At 40.7% G+C, this 18,073-nt stretch overlaps 1 protein-coding gene across 3 annotated transcripts in view; it reads right to left on the bottom strand.

The window, feature by feature from the left end:
- Positions 1 to 18,073, bottom strand: part of DIP2B (DIP2 acetate--CoA ligase B (putative)) — a 228,858-nt gene that overhangs the window by 88,276 nt on the left and 122,509 nt on the right. For all 3 annotated transcript variants that reach the window (XM_055395797.2, XM_055395794.2, XM_055395796.2), the window contains exon 3: positions 10,147 to 10,275. In XM_055395797.2, coding sequence (XP_055251772.1) covers positions 10,147 to 10,275 — 129 coding nt within the window. The remainder of the gene's footprint in view (positions 1 to 10,146; positions 10,276 to 18,073) is intronic.

Consider the following 18,073-nt stretch of genomic DNA (forward strand, 5'->3'; position numbering starts at 1 on the left):
TATGCTATCTAGGTTGGTCATAACTTTCCTTCCAAGTAGTAAGCGTCTTTTAATTTCATGGCTGCAATCAGCATCTGCAGTGATTTTGGAGCCCAAAAAAATAAAGTCTAACACTGTTTCCATTGTTACCCCATCTATTTCCGATGAAGTGATGGGACCAGATGCCATGATCTTTGTTTTCTGAATGTTGAGCTTCAAGCCAACCTTTTCACTCTCCTCCTTCACTTTCATCAAGAGGCTTTTGAGTTCCTCTTCACCTTCTGCCATAAAGGTGGTGTCATCTGCATATCTGAGGTTATTGATATTTCTCCCGGCAATCTTGATTCCAGCTTGTGCTTCTTCCAGCCCAGCGTTCCTCATGATGTACTCTGCATATAAGTTAAATAAGCAAGGTGACAATATACAACCTTGACGTACTCCTTCTCCTATTTGGAGCCAGTCTGTTGTTCCATGTCCAGTTCTGACTGTTGCTTCCTGACCTGCATACAGGTTTCTCAAGAGGCGGGTCAGGTGGTCTGGTATTCCCATCTCTTTCAGAATGTTCCACAGTTTACTGTGATCCACACAGTCAAAGGCTTTGGCATAGTCAATGAAGCAGAAATAGATGTTTTTCTGGAACTCTCTTGCTTTCTCCATGATCCAGCGGATGTTGGCAATTTGATCTCTGGTGCCTCTGCCTTTTCTAAAACCTGCTTGAACATCTGGAAGTCCACGGTTCCAATATTGCTGAAGCCTGGCTTGGAGAATTTTGAGCACGACTTTACTAGCGTGTGAGATGAGTGCAATTATGCGTTAGTTTGAGCATTCTTTGGCATTGCCTTTCTTTGGGATTGGAATGAAGGTGACCTTTTCTAGTCCTGTGGCCACTGCTGAGTTTTCCAAATTTGCTGGCATATTGAGTGCAGCACTTTCACAGCATCATTTTTCAGGATTTGAAATAGCTCAATTGGAATTCCATCACCTCCACTAGCTTTGTTCGTAGTGATGCTCTCTAAGGCCCACTTGACTTCACATTCCAAGATGTCTGGCTCTAGGTCAGTGATCACGCCATCGTGATTATCTTTGTCGTGAAGATCTTTTTTGTACAGTTCTTCTGTGTATTCTTGCCACCTCTTCTTCATATCTTCTGTTTCTGTTAGGTCCATACCATTTCTGTCCTTTATCGAGCCCATCTTTGCATGAAATGTTCCCTTGATCTCTCTAATTTTCTTGAACAGATCTCTTGTTTTTCCTATTCTGTTGTTTTCCTCTATTTCTTTGCATTGATCGCTGAAGAAGACTTTCTTATCTCTCCTTGCTATTCTTTGGAACTCTGCATTCAGATGCTTATATATATTTCCTTTTCTCCTTTGCTTTTCGCTTCTCTTCTTTGAGGCATTTGAGGGCAGACACACTGCAATCATAATCCCATAAAACTAGTTGATCTGATCATATGGACCACAGCCCTGTCTAACTCAATGAAACTAAGCCATGCCGTGTGGGGCCACCCAAGACGGACGGGGTCATGGTGGAGAGGTCTGACAGAATGTGGTCCACTGGAGAAGGGAATGGCAAACCACTTCAGTATACTTGCCTTGAGAACCCCATGAACAGTATCAAAAGGCAAAATGATAGGATACTGAATGAGGAATTCCCCAGGTCGGTAGGTGCCCAGTATGCTACTGGAGATCAGTGAAGAAATAACTCCAGAAAGAATGAAGGGATGGAGCCAAAGCTAAACAACTACCCAGTTGTGGATGTGACTGGTGATAGAAGCAAAGTCCGATGCTGTAAAGAGCGATATTGCATAGGAACCTGGAATGTTAGGTCCATGAATCAAGGCAAATTGGAAGTGGTCAAACAGGAGATGGCAAGAGTGAACGTCGACATTCTAGGAATCAGTGAATTAAAATGGACTGGAATGGGTGAATTTAACTCAGATGACCATTGTATCTACTACTGTGGGTAGGAATCCCTTAGAAGAAATGGAGTAGCCATCATGGTCAACAAAAGAGTCCGAAATACAGTACTTGGATGCAATCTTAAAAACGACAGAATGATTTCTGTTCATTTCCAAGGCAAACCATTCAATATTACAGTAATTCACATCTATGCCCCAACCAGTAATGCTGAAGAAGCCGAAGTTGAACGGTTCTATGAAGACCTACAAGACCTTTTAGAACTAACACCCAAAAAAGATGTCCTTTTCATTATAGGGGACTGGAATGCAAAAGTAGGAAGTCAAGAAACACCTGGAGTAACAGGCAAATTTGGCCTTGGAGCACGGAATGAAGCAGGGAAAAGGCTAATAGAGTTGTGCCAAGAGAACGCACTGGTCATAGCAAACACCCTCTTCCAACAACACAAGAGAAGACTCTACACATGGACATCACCAGATGGTCAACACCGAAATCAGATTGATTATATTCTTTGCAGTCAAAGATGGAGAAGCTCTATACAGTTAGCAAAAACAAGACCAGGAGCTGACTGTGGCTCAGATCATGAACTCCTTATTGCCAAATTCAGACTTAAATTGAAGAAAGTAGGGAAAACCACTAGACCATTTAGATATGACCTAAATCAAATCCCTTATGATTATACAGTGGAAGTAAGAAATAGATTTAAGGGTCTAGATGTGATAGAGAGAGTGCCTGATGAACTCTGGACAGAGGTTCGTGACATTGTACAGGAGACAGGGACCAAGACCATCCCCATGGAAAAGAAATGCAAAAAAGCAAAATGGCTGTCTGAGGAGGCCTTACAAATAGCTGTGAAAAGAAGAGAAGCGAAAAGCAAAGGAGAAAAGGAAAGATATAAGCATCTGAATGCAGAATTCAGTCGCTCAGTCGTGTCCAACTCTTTGCAACCCCATGAAACACAGCACGCCAGGCCTCCCTGTCCATCACCAACTCCCGGCGTATACTCAAATTCATGTCCATCGAGTCGGTGATGCCATCCAGCCATCTCATCCTCTGTCTCCTCCTGCACCCAATCCCTCCCAGCATCAGGGTCTTTTCCAATGAGTCAACTCGTCGCATGAGGTGGCCAAAGTATTGGAGTTTCAGCTTTAGCATCAGTCCTTCCAATGAACACCCAGGACTGATCTCCTTTAGGATGGACTGGTTGGATCTCCTTGCAGTCCAAGGGGCTCTCAAGAGTCTTCTCCAACACCACAGTTCAAAGCATCAATTCTTCGGTGCTCAGCTTTCTTCACAGTCCAACTATCACATCCATACACGATCACTGGAAAAACCATAGCCTTGACTAGACGGACTTTTGTTGGCAAAGTAATGTCTCTGCTTTTTAATATGCTGTCTAGATTGGTCATAACTTTCCTTCCGAGGAGTAAGCGTCTTTTAATTTCATGGCTGCAATCAGCATCTGCAGTGATTTTGGAGCCCAGAAAAATAGTCTGACACTGTCTCCACTGTTTCCCCATCTATTTCCCATGAAGTGATGGGACCAGATGCCATGACCTTACTTTTCTGAATGTTGAGCTTTAAGCCAACTTTTTCACTCTCCTGTTTCACTTTCCTCAAGAGGCTCTTTAGTTCCTCTTCACTTCCTGCCATAAGGGTGGTGTCATCTGCATATCTGAGGTTATTGATATTTCTCCCGGCAATCTTGATTCCAGCTTGTGCTTCTTCCAGCCCAGCATTTCTCATGATGTACCCTGCATAGAAGTTAAATAAGCAGAGTGACAATATACAGCCTTGATGTACTCCGTTTCCTATTTGGAACCAGTCCGTTGTCCCATGTACAGTTCGAACTGTTGCTTCCTGACCTGCATACAGGTTTCTCAAGAGGCAGGTCAGGTGGTCTGGGATTCCCATCTCTTTCAGAATGTTCCACAGTTTATTGTGATCCACACAGTCAAAGGCTTTGGCATAGTCAATGAAGCAGAAATAGATGTTTTTCTGAAACTCTCTTGCTTTCTCCATGATCCAACGGATGTTGGCGATTTGATCTCTGGTGCCTCTGCCTTTTCTAAAACCTGCCTGAACATCTGGGAGTTAACAGTTCACATACTGCTGAAGCCTTCTTGGAGAATTTTGAGCATGACTTGACTAGCGTGTGAGATGAGTTCAATTGTGCTTTTACCCAATTACATTTCTTTAGTTTAGAATATCTATGTAACAAACAGCTATTCATTCTTCAAAATGGCTCAGACTTTGCCACCTCCACAAAGCCTGCCCTCAACAGTGCCTGGTATTCAGGCTCCTTCCTCTGTCACCCGCTCTTCTCTGTTGACTATACCTTTACAAAGGTTTCCTGTGTTTTCATCTGTGTTTCTCTAGCACTGAAACTGTGCTCAACTTGCAGGAGTTCTACAACAGATGCTTGCTTAAACTGAACTGAACTTATCTTCCTTGGTATGAGGAAGTGTATTAATAAAGAAATAAAATGGTCCTAGTGTGCCAGTGGCAGCCACCTTGGTAAAAGTCACTGTATCAGAGAATATATGTAGACAGAGAAAGTTAGTTCTCAATTAAGTTGACAGAGGTAGTTATTGATGAATTTAGCTCCCAGCATTAAGTCAAAAGAATCCACACTTAGAGCAAAAATCATGAAGAACAATGGATGTAAGGCTTTAAATATTTTACCCATGGATATCACTTTAAAAACTATCTTTTACATTGTTTTTGCTCCCGCAAGCTGCAGCAGAAGTCCCAATAAACAAAGACTTGCCTGAATTTCTCAAAAAACAAAAACAAAAATCAAAAAGACCCTATCTTTTACAAACTTCCAGTTATAAAATAAATAAGCCATGGGATGGAATGTATAGCATGATGACTATAATTAAAAATATTGCATTGCACATCTGAAAGGTGTTGAGAGAGTAGATTTTAAAACTCCTCTCAGGGTGAGAGGGAGGCTCAAGAGGGAGAAAACATGTATACTCACGGCTGATTCACATTGTTATATGGCAGAAACCAATGCAATATTGTAAAGCAATTATCCTCCAATTAAAAATAAATGTTTTAAAAAGTCCTCTTATAACAAGAAAAAACAATTTTTTTAACTTTGCAAGGTGACAGATGTTCATGAGACCTACTAGGATCATCACAACAGGTACAAATATCAAATCATTATGCTGTATACCTAAAACTAATGTCATGTTATATGTCGGTTATACCACAATTTATGTTTTTATATTATTTTAGTGTCTTTAAGGTTTACTTATTTAGTTGAATCAAGATAGACATATTTTACTGAATCTACGATGCTATCTTATAGAAAAGATATTCTCCAGGATTAAAAAAAAATGATATTCTGATTTCAGATATGCTAAAATGTGAAAAGTGCCCTTCTTGTATTAGATGAAACCATGGTTCTTAGCTGTCTTGGAAAATGCGCATATTGAGAAAAAGCACTTTCTCAACAGAACAACAGCACATCAAATGCTCACACTTATTAATTAAAAATACTACACTTCCAAAAGTATTGCTGCATGAGACATAAAACATGCAAGAGCAAACTACGAATACTAGGGACTTATTCACATTAGTCAAGCTTTAGAAGGCCCATGAAGTTTGGGTAATTAATAAATACAGAGCATGTTCTCTGCCATAAGGATCTGCAGCATCAGAACACAGAACAAATCAAACCACTCATTTATTTTCTAACATGATAGGCCCTGGCCCCTACATTTGCATCAAAAAGGAGATGTTCAGTTACTGTGTTAGCAAAGTCTCTTATCGATAAGAACGGGCAGCTCTTATAACTGGATTTGACTCCTTCGGCCAACATACAATTCATCTTGATCATCTGATAGAGAAATCACTTCCAAAGTTCAGTCCCCAGACGCGGCTGACTTTGGACATCTCTGCCAGGAGCATGGGAAAGTTGGATTTCATTTTCCAGCACTAATGTTTGAGCTCAATAAGTTGATACAGCTACTCTTTAAAAGTCCTTTTTTTTGTTTGTTTTTGCTGTTTTGTTTGAGGTGGCTAACTGCTCAAAAGATTAACATTGAAGAAATTGTCACAATGACTTACCACCCACTTTCCATCTCGGAGATTAATTGGTATTTTCTACACTTGGGACCACAAAACGTGTGTGTAGAAAATTGCATCCTGCTTTGATGGGCAGGAAAAGGAGGTACTAAGTAAGTGTATTTGAAATGTCAGACCCTTTTGCCTAAGCACAAAGAATACAATCAGGTCAGAAAATCTAAACTCTGAATAAACGTAAGCTCTTTACACCATGTCTGAAACATGAAATACTAAGTTCGATTATGACTGGTTGAAATGTTGTAGGTGTTAATAAGGTTCTACCAAATAAGAGAGGATTTTCAAGTTACACTCACTGAAATCAATGTCAAGCGCTTTCTGTGTACTTTAATCTGAATGCTTATAATTTTTCCTAAACATACCCTCCATTCTTAAGTTAATTTTGCATGTGACATGTAAATATAAGCCTTCCTATGAATGAAGTAGCAAAGAGGTGAAGTTCAACTCTGATAAACTTCTACAACTTCTTTGCTCTATTTCTGCGGCTGCTGTTCAGTTCAGTTCATCTTCTTACTCATGGAAACCAGAATTTGCAGCGTGTGCTGAGATTTTCTCTGCTATCCGTAGGGTCGCACCTCGGTGGCCATCTTGGCTTCCCCTCCCCGGCGGCCATCTTGGCTGCTGCTGCTTCTCCACTTCATTTCCCGCCGGCGGGAAAAAGTCCCGCCAAACCGCTAAAGAGTCACTGACTCAACAGCTCTCGACCAAAATCAACCCTCCCTCCTGACCTCCAGAGCGACCAACCCGGTCAAGCCACCTCGACTAGCTGACCTATGAGAGACCACCACTCCAGACCTCGCCTTTTTTGGAAAGAGTTTGCCGGCTCCTTACTGAGAGGCTATATAAGTCGCTCTCTGCGTTTGTTTGGCGCGGACTTCTCGACCTCGCTCTGTTAGGTCTTGGGGTTCTGCCCGGGGGCGCCTGCCATTAAAGCCTGCTACATTATCTATCTGGCGTCTGGGTTCCTTTATTTAACAGCATTGGGCTGTTTCGACCTTACACTATTTAGTTAGGCATTTCCTTCTACTTTAAAAAATGTCATTTCCAGCCAAAAGTCACGCTTGCAGGCCTCCTCTTTCATGTTCCTCCTCATAACAGTATTGCAGAACGTTCATTATCTTCAGGGTTTTCAAATCACCTTTGTTCCCCACTTTACCTCCTCTCTGGCCGCCTCAGTACTACTCCCCCTGGCTAAATTCCCGGTGACACAAATATCCAAAACCCAACTACTGAACTCTCCTCAATACCCCTGCACCTAACCAAGAGTCTCCACAGTCTGCTAACCGGTGTATGATTCAGACTACACTTTCTGATACTGGGGGTAGGTTTGAAAGAACTGATGTAAAAGATAGTTGGGTTTTAGTGGCTCAGTGGTAAAGAATCCGCCTGCAGTGCAGGAGACACAGGTTTGATCTCTGGGTCGGGAGATCCCCAGCAGAAAGAAATGGCAACCCACTCCAGTATTCTTGCCTGAGAAATCCCCTGGACAGAAGCCTGGCAGGCATAGGCCAGGGGTCTCAAAAGAGTTGCACGTGACTTAGTGACTAAACAACAAAGGTGAACATCAGAAATGTACACTAAGGAATGAGCTCACTAAAGACATTTTTTCTCCGTGTAATCAGCTTGGACACAGAGTAAAGAGAATCCTCTTTGGGGTTCCTTACTAACTTTTTTGTTAAATGCTGTAAGAACAAACAAAAAACTTCCCAGCAGGCCTGGGGTGAGTGCTGCAGCGGCTAAAGCCCTTCCAGGCTGGTGACAACCCGCTATTGCCAGACCTGAGCCCAGCCTCTAAAGGCAACACCAGGTGCTGGGAACCCAGCGGGGGGTGCAGTGACCAACAGGAGCTCCTGATCAGCTGTTCCAAATCCAGCCTCACCTCCCTCTGATCCATGCCCTAACTAATACTACTTTTATACCTTCCTTTCTCCAAAACATGTATTTTAACTCTTACATGTGTTAGGCCCTGTGCAGCTGGTCCAAGCTACTAGAACAAATTACAAACCTGTGATCCTGCTCTGCTAAAAATTCTTCAATGGTATTCAAGATTCCTCAAGATTTGCCCACTGATTATCTTTCCAGCCTCATCTCTCACCTCTTTCTGGGTCCTTGCTTTCTAAGTTTCAGCCATAATGAACTATTTTCAAGTTTGCTATCTGACGTTATTTCCCTAACTTTGCCTGCCATGACATGGTTCAGATGTCTTAGTCTCAGAGAAAGCCTCTTCTTATCAATCAGCCCCAGGTTAGGTACAAAGGAAAATTGTGTGGATTTTTATTTTTCTGACTGAACACTTTTCACTCCTTCCTTTCTTCCAGTGTGTGAAAATACATATCTAATAATATCAGCTCATAAAATAACTGTGTCCTTTTCCTGGTTTCCTCTAAAGCCGTTTTCATGAGGGTGTGATACACACCCTGTTTTTCAATTCAAGAAAAGGATAGGGTATCCTTGGTTGCTAACAGGGGAAAAAAAAAATCTGGAAAAAGTAAAATAACATTCCAGTTAGTCTTCTGGCTTAATTCTGCTTATTCTTAAAACAGTAAATGTGCTACAGAGACTATCCCAGTGCAGAGGACAGTGGATAGATATGGGACGGGCTTACTATGCCACATGTGCTGACGTCTATGATCCATTTCTGCTTGTCAGTGCTGGACGTGGTATAGCTGGAGCATGCCCCCACAGCACATCGCCTTTTCTTTTCTGTTCCGTTCCCGTTCCGTTCCGTCGCTCAGTTGTGTCCAACTCTTTGCGACCCCGTGGACTGTAGCCTACCAGGCTTCTCCATCCAAGGGATTCTCCAGGAAAGAATACCGGAGTGGGTTACTGTTTCCTTCTCCAGGGGATCTTCCCAACCCAGGGATCGAACCCAGGTCTCCCGCATTGGAGGCAGACGCTTTAACCTCTGAGCCAGCAGGGAAGCCCTTTTCTTTTACCATGGGTATTTTCTGAGTGAGAAGAAATAAAGTTTATGGGTTTCAGTTCAGTTCAGTCACTCAGTTGTGTCCAACTCTTTGCGACCCCATGGACTGCCGCACACCAGGCTTCCCTGTCCATCACCAATTCTCGGAGCTTGCTCAAACTCATGTCCATCAAGTCGGTGATGCCATCCAACCACCTCATTCCCTGTAGACCCCTTCTTCTCCCGCCTTCAATCTTTCCCAGCATCAGGTTCTTTTCTAAGGAGTCAGTTCTTTGCATCAGATGGCCAAAGTATTGGAGCTTTAGCTTCAGCATCAGTCCTTCCAAAGAATATTCAGGACTGATTTCTTTTAGGACTGACTGGTTTGGTTTCTGTGCAGTCCAAGGGACTCTCAAGAATCTTCTCCAACACCACAGTTCAAAACCATCACTTCTTTGGCACTCAGCCTTCTTTATAGTCCAACTCTCACATCCATACATGACTACTGGAAAATCATAGCTTTGACTAGACAGACCTTTGTCAGCAAAGTAATGTCTCTGCTTTTTAATATGCTGTCTAGGTTTGTCATAGCTTTTCTCCCAAGGAGCAAGAATCTTTTAATTTCATGGCTGCAGTCACCATCTGCAGTGATTTTGGAGCTCCAAAAAATAAAGTCTCTCACTGTATCCCCATCTATTTGCCATGAAGTGATGGGACCGGTTACCGTGATCTTCGTTTTTTGAGTGTTGAGCTTTAAGTCAGCTTTTTCACTTGCTTTCACTTTCATCAAGGGGCTCATCAGTTCCTCTTTGCTTTTTTATGGGTTTACCAATCTGAAATTTCTCTGTTAAGTTTCTGTTCCAGCTCCATGAGTCAAGAAACTAATCAACAGCCCTGAAAAACACAGAAAGACCTGCCTCTTCCAAGAGAGTCTACTTTGCTTTTCTAGTACCATCTCATGAGACCCCAGCCCTCTGCTTTCTTATTTATTTATTCACACTGTCTTTGTACTTGCCTGGCTCCCCTGCTGGCCTAGAGGGCAGAAATGTTTTATTTGGGGCTATAACCCTAGCAAATAAGAGTACCTACTGCATCTGGCATGTAACAAGGACTCAACAAATGGCTGATGAATGAATATAGACCTGTTGGCACTTCAAGAGAAAAAAATACACATGAGGTGCTCTTAGGATGTACAGTTCACACTACAGTAGGTAAAAACTGTTCCAGCAGTAATTTTCAGTTCCCTCTCACCTGATCGGTATCGTTCATCCCTGGCTCCCCCAGATCGACTTCGATGATACTTAGAAGGAGCAGAAGTTGGAGCTGCAGATGGAGCAGGTGTCTGGTTTCTGTGTTCTTTCTGTACTGATGAATCAGTTTCTAAGAAAGGAATTTTGGAAGATGGTTATCAGATAACAATAATAACTAACATTTTCTGAGCACTTTATAGTAGCATTTCCACAACACTTTGAGGTAGGTAACACTATCCATCTACAGTAAAGGGTTAGAGAGCTTTAATACACATACGTTAAAAAAAAAAGCATCCAGACTAAAATAAAACAGAACATTATTTTGACAACATAATTGTCAACAGGTGATGGGAGATTAAGCAGGTGAAAAGTGAGACTCCACAAACTGGGAGGATGGGGGATACAGTGGGGTGTACATGACCCTCTAATCCTGAACAGTTGCAGAAAACATAGCTTGGGAAGTGTTAGTCTCCCTACCATAAGTTACTCCAAATAAACATGTCATTAAAACAAAACTAGAGTGCTTAACTGTGCAAACATAGCTTCAAGTCAAGTCTTCCTAGCCCCTCTTCCAACTGGAGGCATCACCGAACTTAACCCTTTCCAGTCCCTGGCCTGTCCCCACATTCTGTCCTCCCAACACTTAGTTTCTCATCAAGAATATGGGGAAGACTGCAATCCTATTCCTGGACATATATCTGGAGAAAAACATGATCCAAAAGGATACATGCACCCCAATGTTCACTGCAGCACTGTTTACAATAGCCAAGACACGGAAGCAATCTAATGTCCATCAGAAGAGGAATAGCTAAAGAAGATGTAGTACATATATACAATGGAATATTACTCAGCCATTAAAAGGAATAAAATAATGCCATTGCCATTTGCAGCAACATGGATGGACCTAGAGAGTGTCATACTGAAGTCAGACAGAGAAAGAGAAATACCATATGACATCCCTTATGAGTGCAGACAATAAAGAAATGATAACAAATAAACTTATTTACAAAACAGATTCACAGACTTAGAAAACAAACTTATGGCTACTGGGGGAAAGGATGGGAGCTTGGGATGGTCATGTACACTGCTACATTCAAAATGGATAACCAACAAGGACCTACTGTACAGCACATGGAACTCTGCTCAATGTTATTTTCCAGTCTGGGTGGGAAGGAGGTTAGGAGGAGAATGGATACATGTATATGTATAGCTGAGTCCCTTCGCTGTCACCTGAAACTACCACAATATTGTTGATCAACTATACCCAAATACAAAATAAAAAAATATGAGGTGGGATACAGAGAAGAGAAAATAAGCAGGGAAAATAAGCAGAAGAAAAATACTTTGTTCTGATATTTTACTACCTTTTTTTTTTCAAATGGTATTAGCTCGCAAGTCATAATTTTTTTAAATTGTAGTAAGAATATTTAACATGAGATGTACCCTTTTAACAAACTAAGTATATAATATGGTATTGTAAACTATAGGTATGATGTTACACAGCATCTTCAGAACTTATTCATCTTGTATAGTTAAAACTTTTACCCACTGAGTAGCAATTCCCCATTTCCCCCACTCCCCAGCCTCTGGCAACCACCATTCTACTCTCTGCTTCCATGAGTCTAACTATTCTGATTCTCTGTATAAGTGGAACCATACAGTATTTGTCCTTCTGTGATTCATTCAGCTTCACGTCCTCAAGGTTCATCCATGTTGTCATATATGATGGAATTTTCTTATTTTGAGGTGTATTTTAAGTTTCTTCAGTAGCATTTAGCTGTGCTCAGAAAGGCACCTTACATACAGCAAATTAAGGGCCCACTTTACGAAGGTGTCACCTATCCAGACAACAGCTAAGAAGTGGCTTATGAAGCCAAAATATAAAAAAGCAGACTGAACGCAGAGCGTTCATTAGTAAAGGCTGAGGGGAATCACAGTACTATATGGAACTGAGATGTGTAATGACAAAGTCATATTGATTTTCAAAACTGGTATGAGTGCTGGAGAAGCCATGTATAAGAACTTTAGTCCACAGTTCCAGCTGAGCTCTGCATTCCATGCTAGTGAAGCCATCTGGGATCTTTCAGACCTGGTGAAAATCATTTAGTGACTCCAGTTGGCACCATGTGGCCCATAAGAATCACCCAACTGAGTCCTGCCCAAATTCCTGATCCACAAAGTCATACTATATAATAAAAAAGGCTTCATTTTTTATATACTGCTTTTAAGAAGACAAGAAACAGTATATTTCAGGGTGTTCTCTATGTTAAAGTGCTTTTATGGATTTTTAAACATTTATTTTCCTAGTAGCTGAGATTTTTATTATGAAAATTACATATTATCTGAGCAGAACAAATTTAAAAGCTGAGACTTTTAAATGTAATGTCTGGGGTTGTAAATCAAGTTTTAATATTTTTAGATTTTAATTTTTTAGTCAATCTAAATCTTCTTGATAATCCACTTCACAGAAGACTTGTACTGATTCTTGATATATTCATACCTTATGTCATTTGTTAGTTTTATTTCTCTAGAATAGGGGTCAACAAACCATAGCCCATGTCTGTTTTCATATAAACAGTTTTATCAGAACATAACCACACACACTGTTAGCATATTGCCTATGTGAAGGCAGTGATGAATTACTGTGACAGAGACTGTATGGTCCTCAAAGTCAGAAAGATTTACTATCTGGCCCTTTACGGAAAAAGTTTCCCAGCTCCAGTCTATAATAATAAATGCTACATTTAACTGTTTGCTTTCTGCTAGGCACTGTGCATTTAGAAGTTCACACATTTGATCTTATTTATTCCTCACAACAACCCTACAAAGGAAGAACTAGTGATATGGATTATGTTATCTAAAGTCACAAAGTCAGAGGACAGAAGAGCCAGGATTCAAACCCAAGTCTAACTACACTGGTTCTCCTATGAGGAAAGCAATCAGAATTAATAACTTAGTATCAGTTCAGTTCAGTTCAGTCGCTCAGTCGTGTCTGACTCTGCGACCCCATTAACTGCAGCACGCCAGGCCTCCCTATCCATCACCAACTCCCAGAGTCCACCCAAACCCATGTCCATCGAGTCGGTGATGCCATCCAACCATCTCATCCTCTGTCATCCCCTTCTTCTCCTGCCCTCAATCATTCCCAGCATCAGAGTCTTTTCCAGTGAGTCAACTCTTTGCATCAGGTGGCCAAATTATTGGAGTTTCAGCTTCAAGACCAGTCCTCCCAATGAACACTCAGGACTGATCTCCTTTAGGATGGACTGGATGGATATCCTTGCAGTCCAAGGGACTCTCAAGAGTCTTCTCCAACACCACAGTTCAAAAGCATCAATTCTTCGGCGCTCAGCTTTCTTCACAGTCCAATTCTCACATCCATACTTGACTACTGGAAAAACCATAGCCTTGCCTAGACGGATCTTTGTTGACAAAGTAATGTCTCTGTTTTTTAATATGCTGTCTAGGTTGGTCATAACTTTCCTTCCGAGGAGTAAGCGTCTTTTAATTTCCTGGCTGCAATCAGCATCTGCAGTGATTTTGGAGCCCCCCAAAATAAAGACAGCCACTGTTTCCACTCTTTCCCCATAATTTAGTATAGGAACATCTAAATGCTTCAGGATTTACAGTCAGGAGTTAAGAAAACATGTTTTGTTCTTTGTTGTTTTTTTTTTTTAAATCATCTGCCTTCATGTAAAAGATTCTGCAAAAAGCCCCTCCCTCTAAAAATAAAGTTTTCAGCCATTCACTACAGAAATTATTTAAAACATTTCAATTAACTTTAGAGAATAAAAAATAGAAAGGGGCTTTTTTTATTTGTGTAGTCAGATGATATATAGGAAGGAAATCAGATTAGCATACATGAGCTACTTTGCCTGTAAACATGTACGGAGAAAACGGTTTGACTTAAACACTAAATTTAAAACATGACCTTTGCATCACTGTTTGGAGGTACAGTGAATATATAACTGAATTACCGTCAATAATTTCTTTTTAATTAAACAAGCAGATTTGCTAGGATAAACCAAACTACCCTGCTAAGAAACATGGTGCCTTCAAATTAGATAACTAATAATCCAAAGGATGAAAAGCAGGTATATGGATTCTCATTTCACAAAGGATGCTAACACACAATTGATATATCTTCTCCTATTCCTCTCTCATTATGCTTTTACTTTGTGTTTTTCAATGTAGTTAATTAGGAAAAAGAAGAAAATGTGGACTAAATAAAAATTTTTTACCAAGAAATGATCTGGAGGTGAAAAGGGAAGTGAGAGTTGATCTATCCGTTTGAGGAAGAACTAGAGAGAATGAACATTTCCACTGAGGATTATCTAGAGGTTACCATACATCAAACCACAAGGAAATATAACACAAATAGACATTTGATGAGAATCCAATCAGATGACACTTAGCGAAGAGATCTATGGAAACTGGTACCCCCCCAAAAAAAGCCTCACAACACACCATTCACCAAGCAACATTAGTATGATGCTCGGCAAAGTTTAGCTCAGTCTCTTTAGGAATTTAGTCTTCCAAACGGACGAGGTCTCTTTTGGGTCTAAAATCATGACAGACATTTCAAGGTAACTTGTCAGAAGTGAAACCAAAAGGTTGACTTGCAGTTTCAATAAGTGGCTGACAAGTTGATTCAGTGAGCATTCCTCGGGTGCCGAACACACGATGCCACAAACATATAGATTTCTGACAGAACAAGTGAAAAGAGCAGTCACTCAGTCGTGTCCGACTCTCTGCAATCCTATGGACTGTAGCCCACCAGGCTCCTCCATCCATGGAATTTTCTAGGCAAGAGTACTGGAGTGGGTTGCCATTTCCTTCTCCAGGGGATCCTCTCGACCTTGGCTCAAATGTGTAACACACTTGCTCCAAGTTCAAGAGAGGCAATATAAAAAACAAAAAGAATAAAAATTAATTCCTAAGAACTCAATCACTTTAAGTGTAACGTGGGAGCTTAATAATGAAACTCTGCCGCTTATCTTTTCGAATGTGAATAATCACTCTCCAAGTTATTCTAAATTTTATCTTCTAAAAACTTCTATTTCCATGTATTGGAGTTTGTTTTTTTTTAAACATAAAGATTTCCAGATAGATTTCATTTGTGCATTGAAAAAAATGGAAGGAAAATAAAATGTTAATAGTAATTATCTCAGGGCGATGAGACTGGATGTGTTCTTTTCCCATACGCTTTACTGGGTTTCTATAATTTAGAAAAGTTCTCTTTCTCAGTATATAAAAATAATATATGTTCATTATAGAACATCAAGATAACAGTTAAGTATAAAGAAGAAAATAAAAATAATACTGGATTTTCTTAATTTGAAGGTCATACTACAGAGAGCAGATTCTTACCAAAATAAGTTAAAATAATATCCAGTTTTCAGCTTCCTAGATAAATTACAACACTGTGAGCAGAATTTTCCAACCCTGTAAAACCAATTGTCTCCTTTTCCTTTCCCCCAAAGCAACTGGTATTTCAGTGCATATCTGAAGGTGAGAGGGAGGAAACGATGTCCTGGTTGGATTAAAAAATTTTTGGATGGCTTACTTGCTTACTTAGCTTACTTGCCAGGGCAACAATTCATCACAGAAAGAAAGCAGGAAACATGGACCACCAGCTTCCTGAAAAAGGAGGAAGCGGTCTGGGGGCAGAGGGGCCCAGCAAGGCATTATTTAACAGCACGTCCAGTATCAGTGGAGAAGGCAAGATGCTGCTTAAAGATGAATCATGCCCTGGCCATGGTTTCACACTCCAACCACAACTCAGGAATCACCTGGGGCCCAAAAGCAGAGATTTCTATAGTTTGAATAAGATGTGCACTATTTCACTACCGCAGTAAGAAGCTAAAAAAAAGAAAGATGGAATTAACTAGGAACATTCTGAAAGAGATGGGAATCCCAGACCACCTGACCTGCCTCTTGAGAAACCTGTATGCAGGTCAGGAAGCAACAGTTAGAACTGGACATGGAACAACAGACTGGTTCCAAATAGGAAAAGGTGTACGGCAAGCTTGTATATTGTCACCTTGCTTATTTAACTTATATGCAGAGTACATCATGAGGAACGCTGGGCTGGAAGAAGCACAAGCTGGAATCAAGATTGCTGGGAGAAATATCAATAACCTCAGATATGCAGATGACACTACCCTTATGGCAGAAAGTGAAGAGGAACTCAAAAGCCTCTTGATGAAAGTGAAAGAGGAGAGTGAAAAGATTGGCTTGAAGCTCAACATTCAGAAAACAAAGATCATGGCATCTGGTCCCATCACTTCATGGGAAATAGATGGAAAAACAGTGGAAACAGTGTCAGACTTTATATTTTTGGGCTCCAAAATCACTGCGGATGCTGATTGCAGCCATGAAATTAAAAGACGCTTGCTCCTTGGAAGGAAAGTTATGACCAACCTTGATAGTATATTAAAAAGCAGAGACATTACTTTGCCAACAAAGGTCCGTCTAGTCAAGGCAATGGTTTTTCCCGTGGTCATGTATGGATGTGAGAGTTGGACTATGAAGAAAGCTGATCGCCGAAGAATCGATGCTTTTGAACTGTGGTGTTGGAGAAGACTCTTGAGAGTCCCTTATACTACAAGGAGATCCAACCAGTCCATTCTAAAGGAGATCAATCCTGGGTGTTCATTGGAGGGACTGATGCTAAAGCTGAAACTGCAATACTCTGACCACCTCATGCGACGAGTTGACTCACTGGAAAAGACTCTGATGCTGGGAAAGGTTGGGGGCGGGAGGAGAAGGGGACGACGGAGAATGAGATGGCTGGATGGCATCACCGACTCTGTGGACATGAGTTTGAGTGTACTCCGGGAGTTGGTGATGGACAGGGAGGCCTGGCGTGCTGTGATTCATGGGGTCGCGGAGAGTCGGACACGACTGAGCGACTGAACTGAACTGAACTGATCAACATGATATGGATTAAATGCCATGAAAAGTGAAAAAACTATGCAGACATATAAAAGGGTCTCAAGTGATAAAAGAACACAAAATATTATGTACATTATTACAAATGTGTACGTAAAACTATTCATCTATAATTATATGAACTGGAGGACACATAAAATCCCTTAAGTAGTTAGGATGAGGTAGTGATAGCTGCTGTGGAGAACTTCACCATTTCTTTACCATTTTGTTTACTGAAAGAGCTATGTATAAAACCAAAGTAATTTTAAAAGACACTAAATATAGGTTAAGTGCTGGAGGAGAGGTGCGAACCTCATAAATCAAGCCTTCTTCAAAACTTCTAAATTCTAGAGCAAAACATCCTTGAGCTTCAAAGAAAAGGATTACTGCTGATTACTACATACAGTGACCACTTCAGTTTAGGGGTTCCCGGATCTTTCAGTCTGTTATACACAGCATCCACTAGGGGTCACCCTTATGTTTAAATAGGGATGATAGAATGTTCAACAGTAAGTTTAGACAAATTTTCATTTCTTCTACAACACAAAGCCTCCTTTCTCAACGGTCAGCATGTACATAATTTACTGTTCTCTGACAAAAAGAGACACCAGAGTCTCCCATGATTCTATTGTTGGAACATAACAACAGTGATAACCTGAAAAAGAAGCTGATCTTTAGTATAAACTATGCAAAATTTCCAATTCAGGTACATGGAAGAAAGCCAACTTCAGCTTCTTATCTTTCAACTCTGCCAATGATTTAACAGAAATTTTCATCTGCAAGAGTTACAGAATAGGGAAGAAGGATGTGCTCTGAGAACCAAGGAATCCAATGCTTCAACTTAAGAGTGATCAAAGCAGACATGCTCACTGGTCTTAGTGCAGGTGTCTAGAGAAGACACCTTTTTCTTTAATATAGCACTCATAATAAATAAGAGATCATTCATTCATGTGTATCTTTTCCATCATGATATGTGCTGAGTGAAAAAAAATAAC

The sequence above is a fragment of the Moschus berezovskii genome, chromosome 6 (assembly GCF_049115385.1).
Source record: "Moschus berezovskii isolate FMDL1 chromosome 6, NW_MosBer_1.0, whole genome shotgun sequence".
Lineage (NCBI taxonomy): Eukaryota > Metazoa > Chordata > Mammalia > Artiodactyla > Moschidae > Moschus > Moschus berezovskii.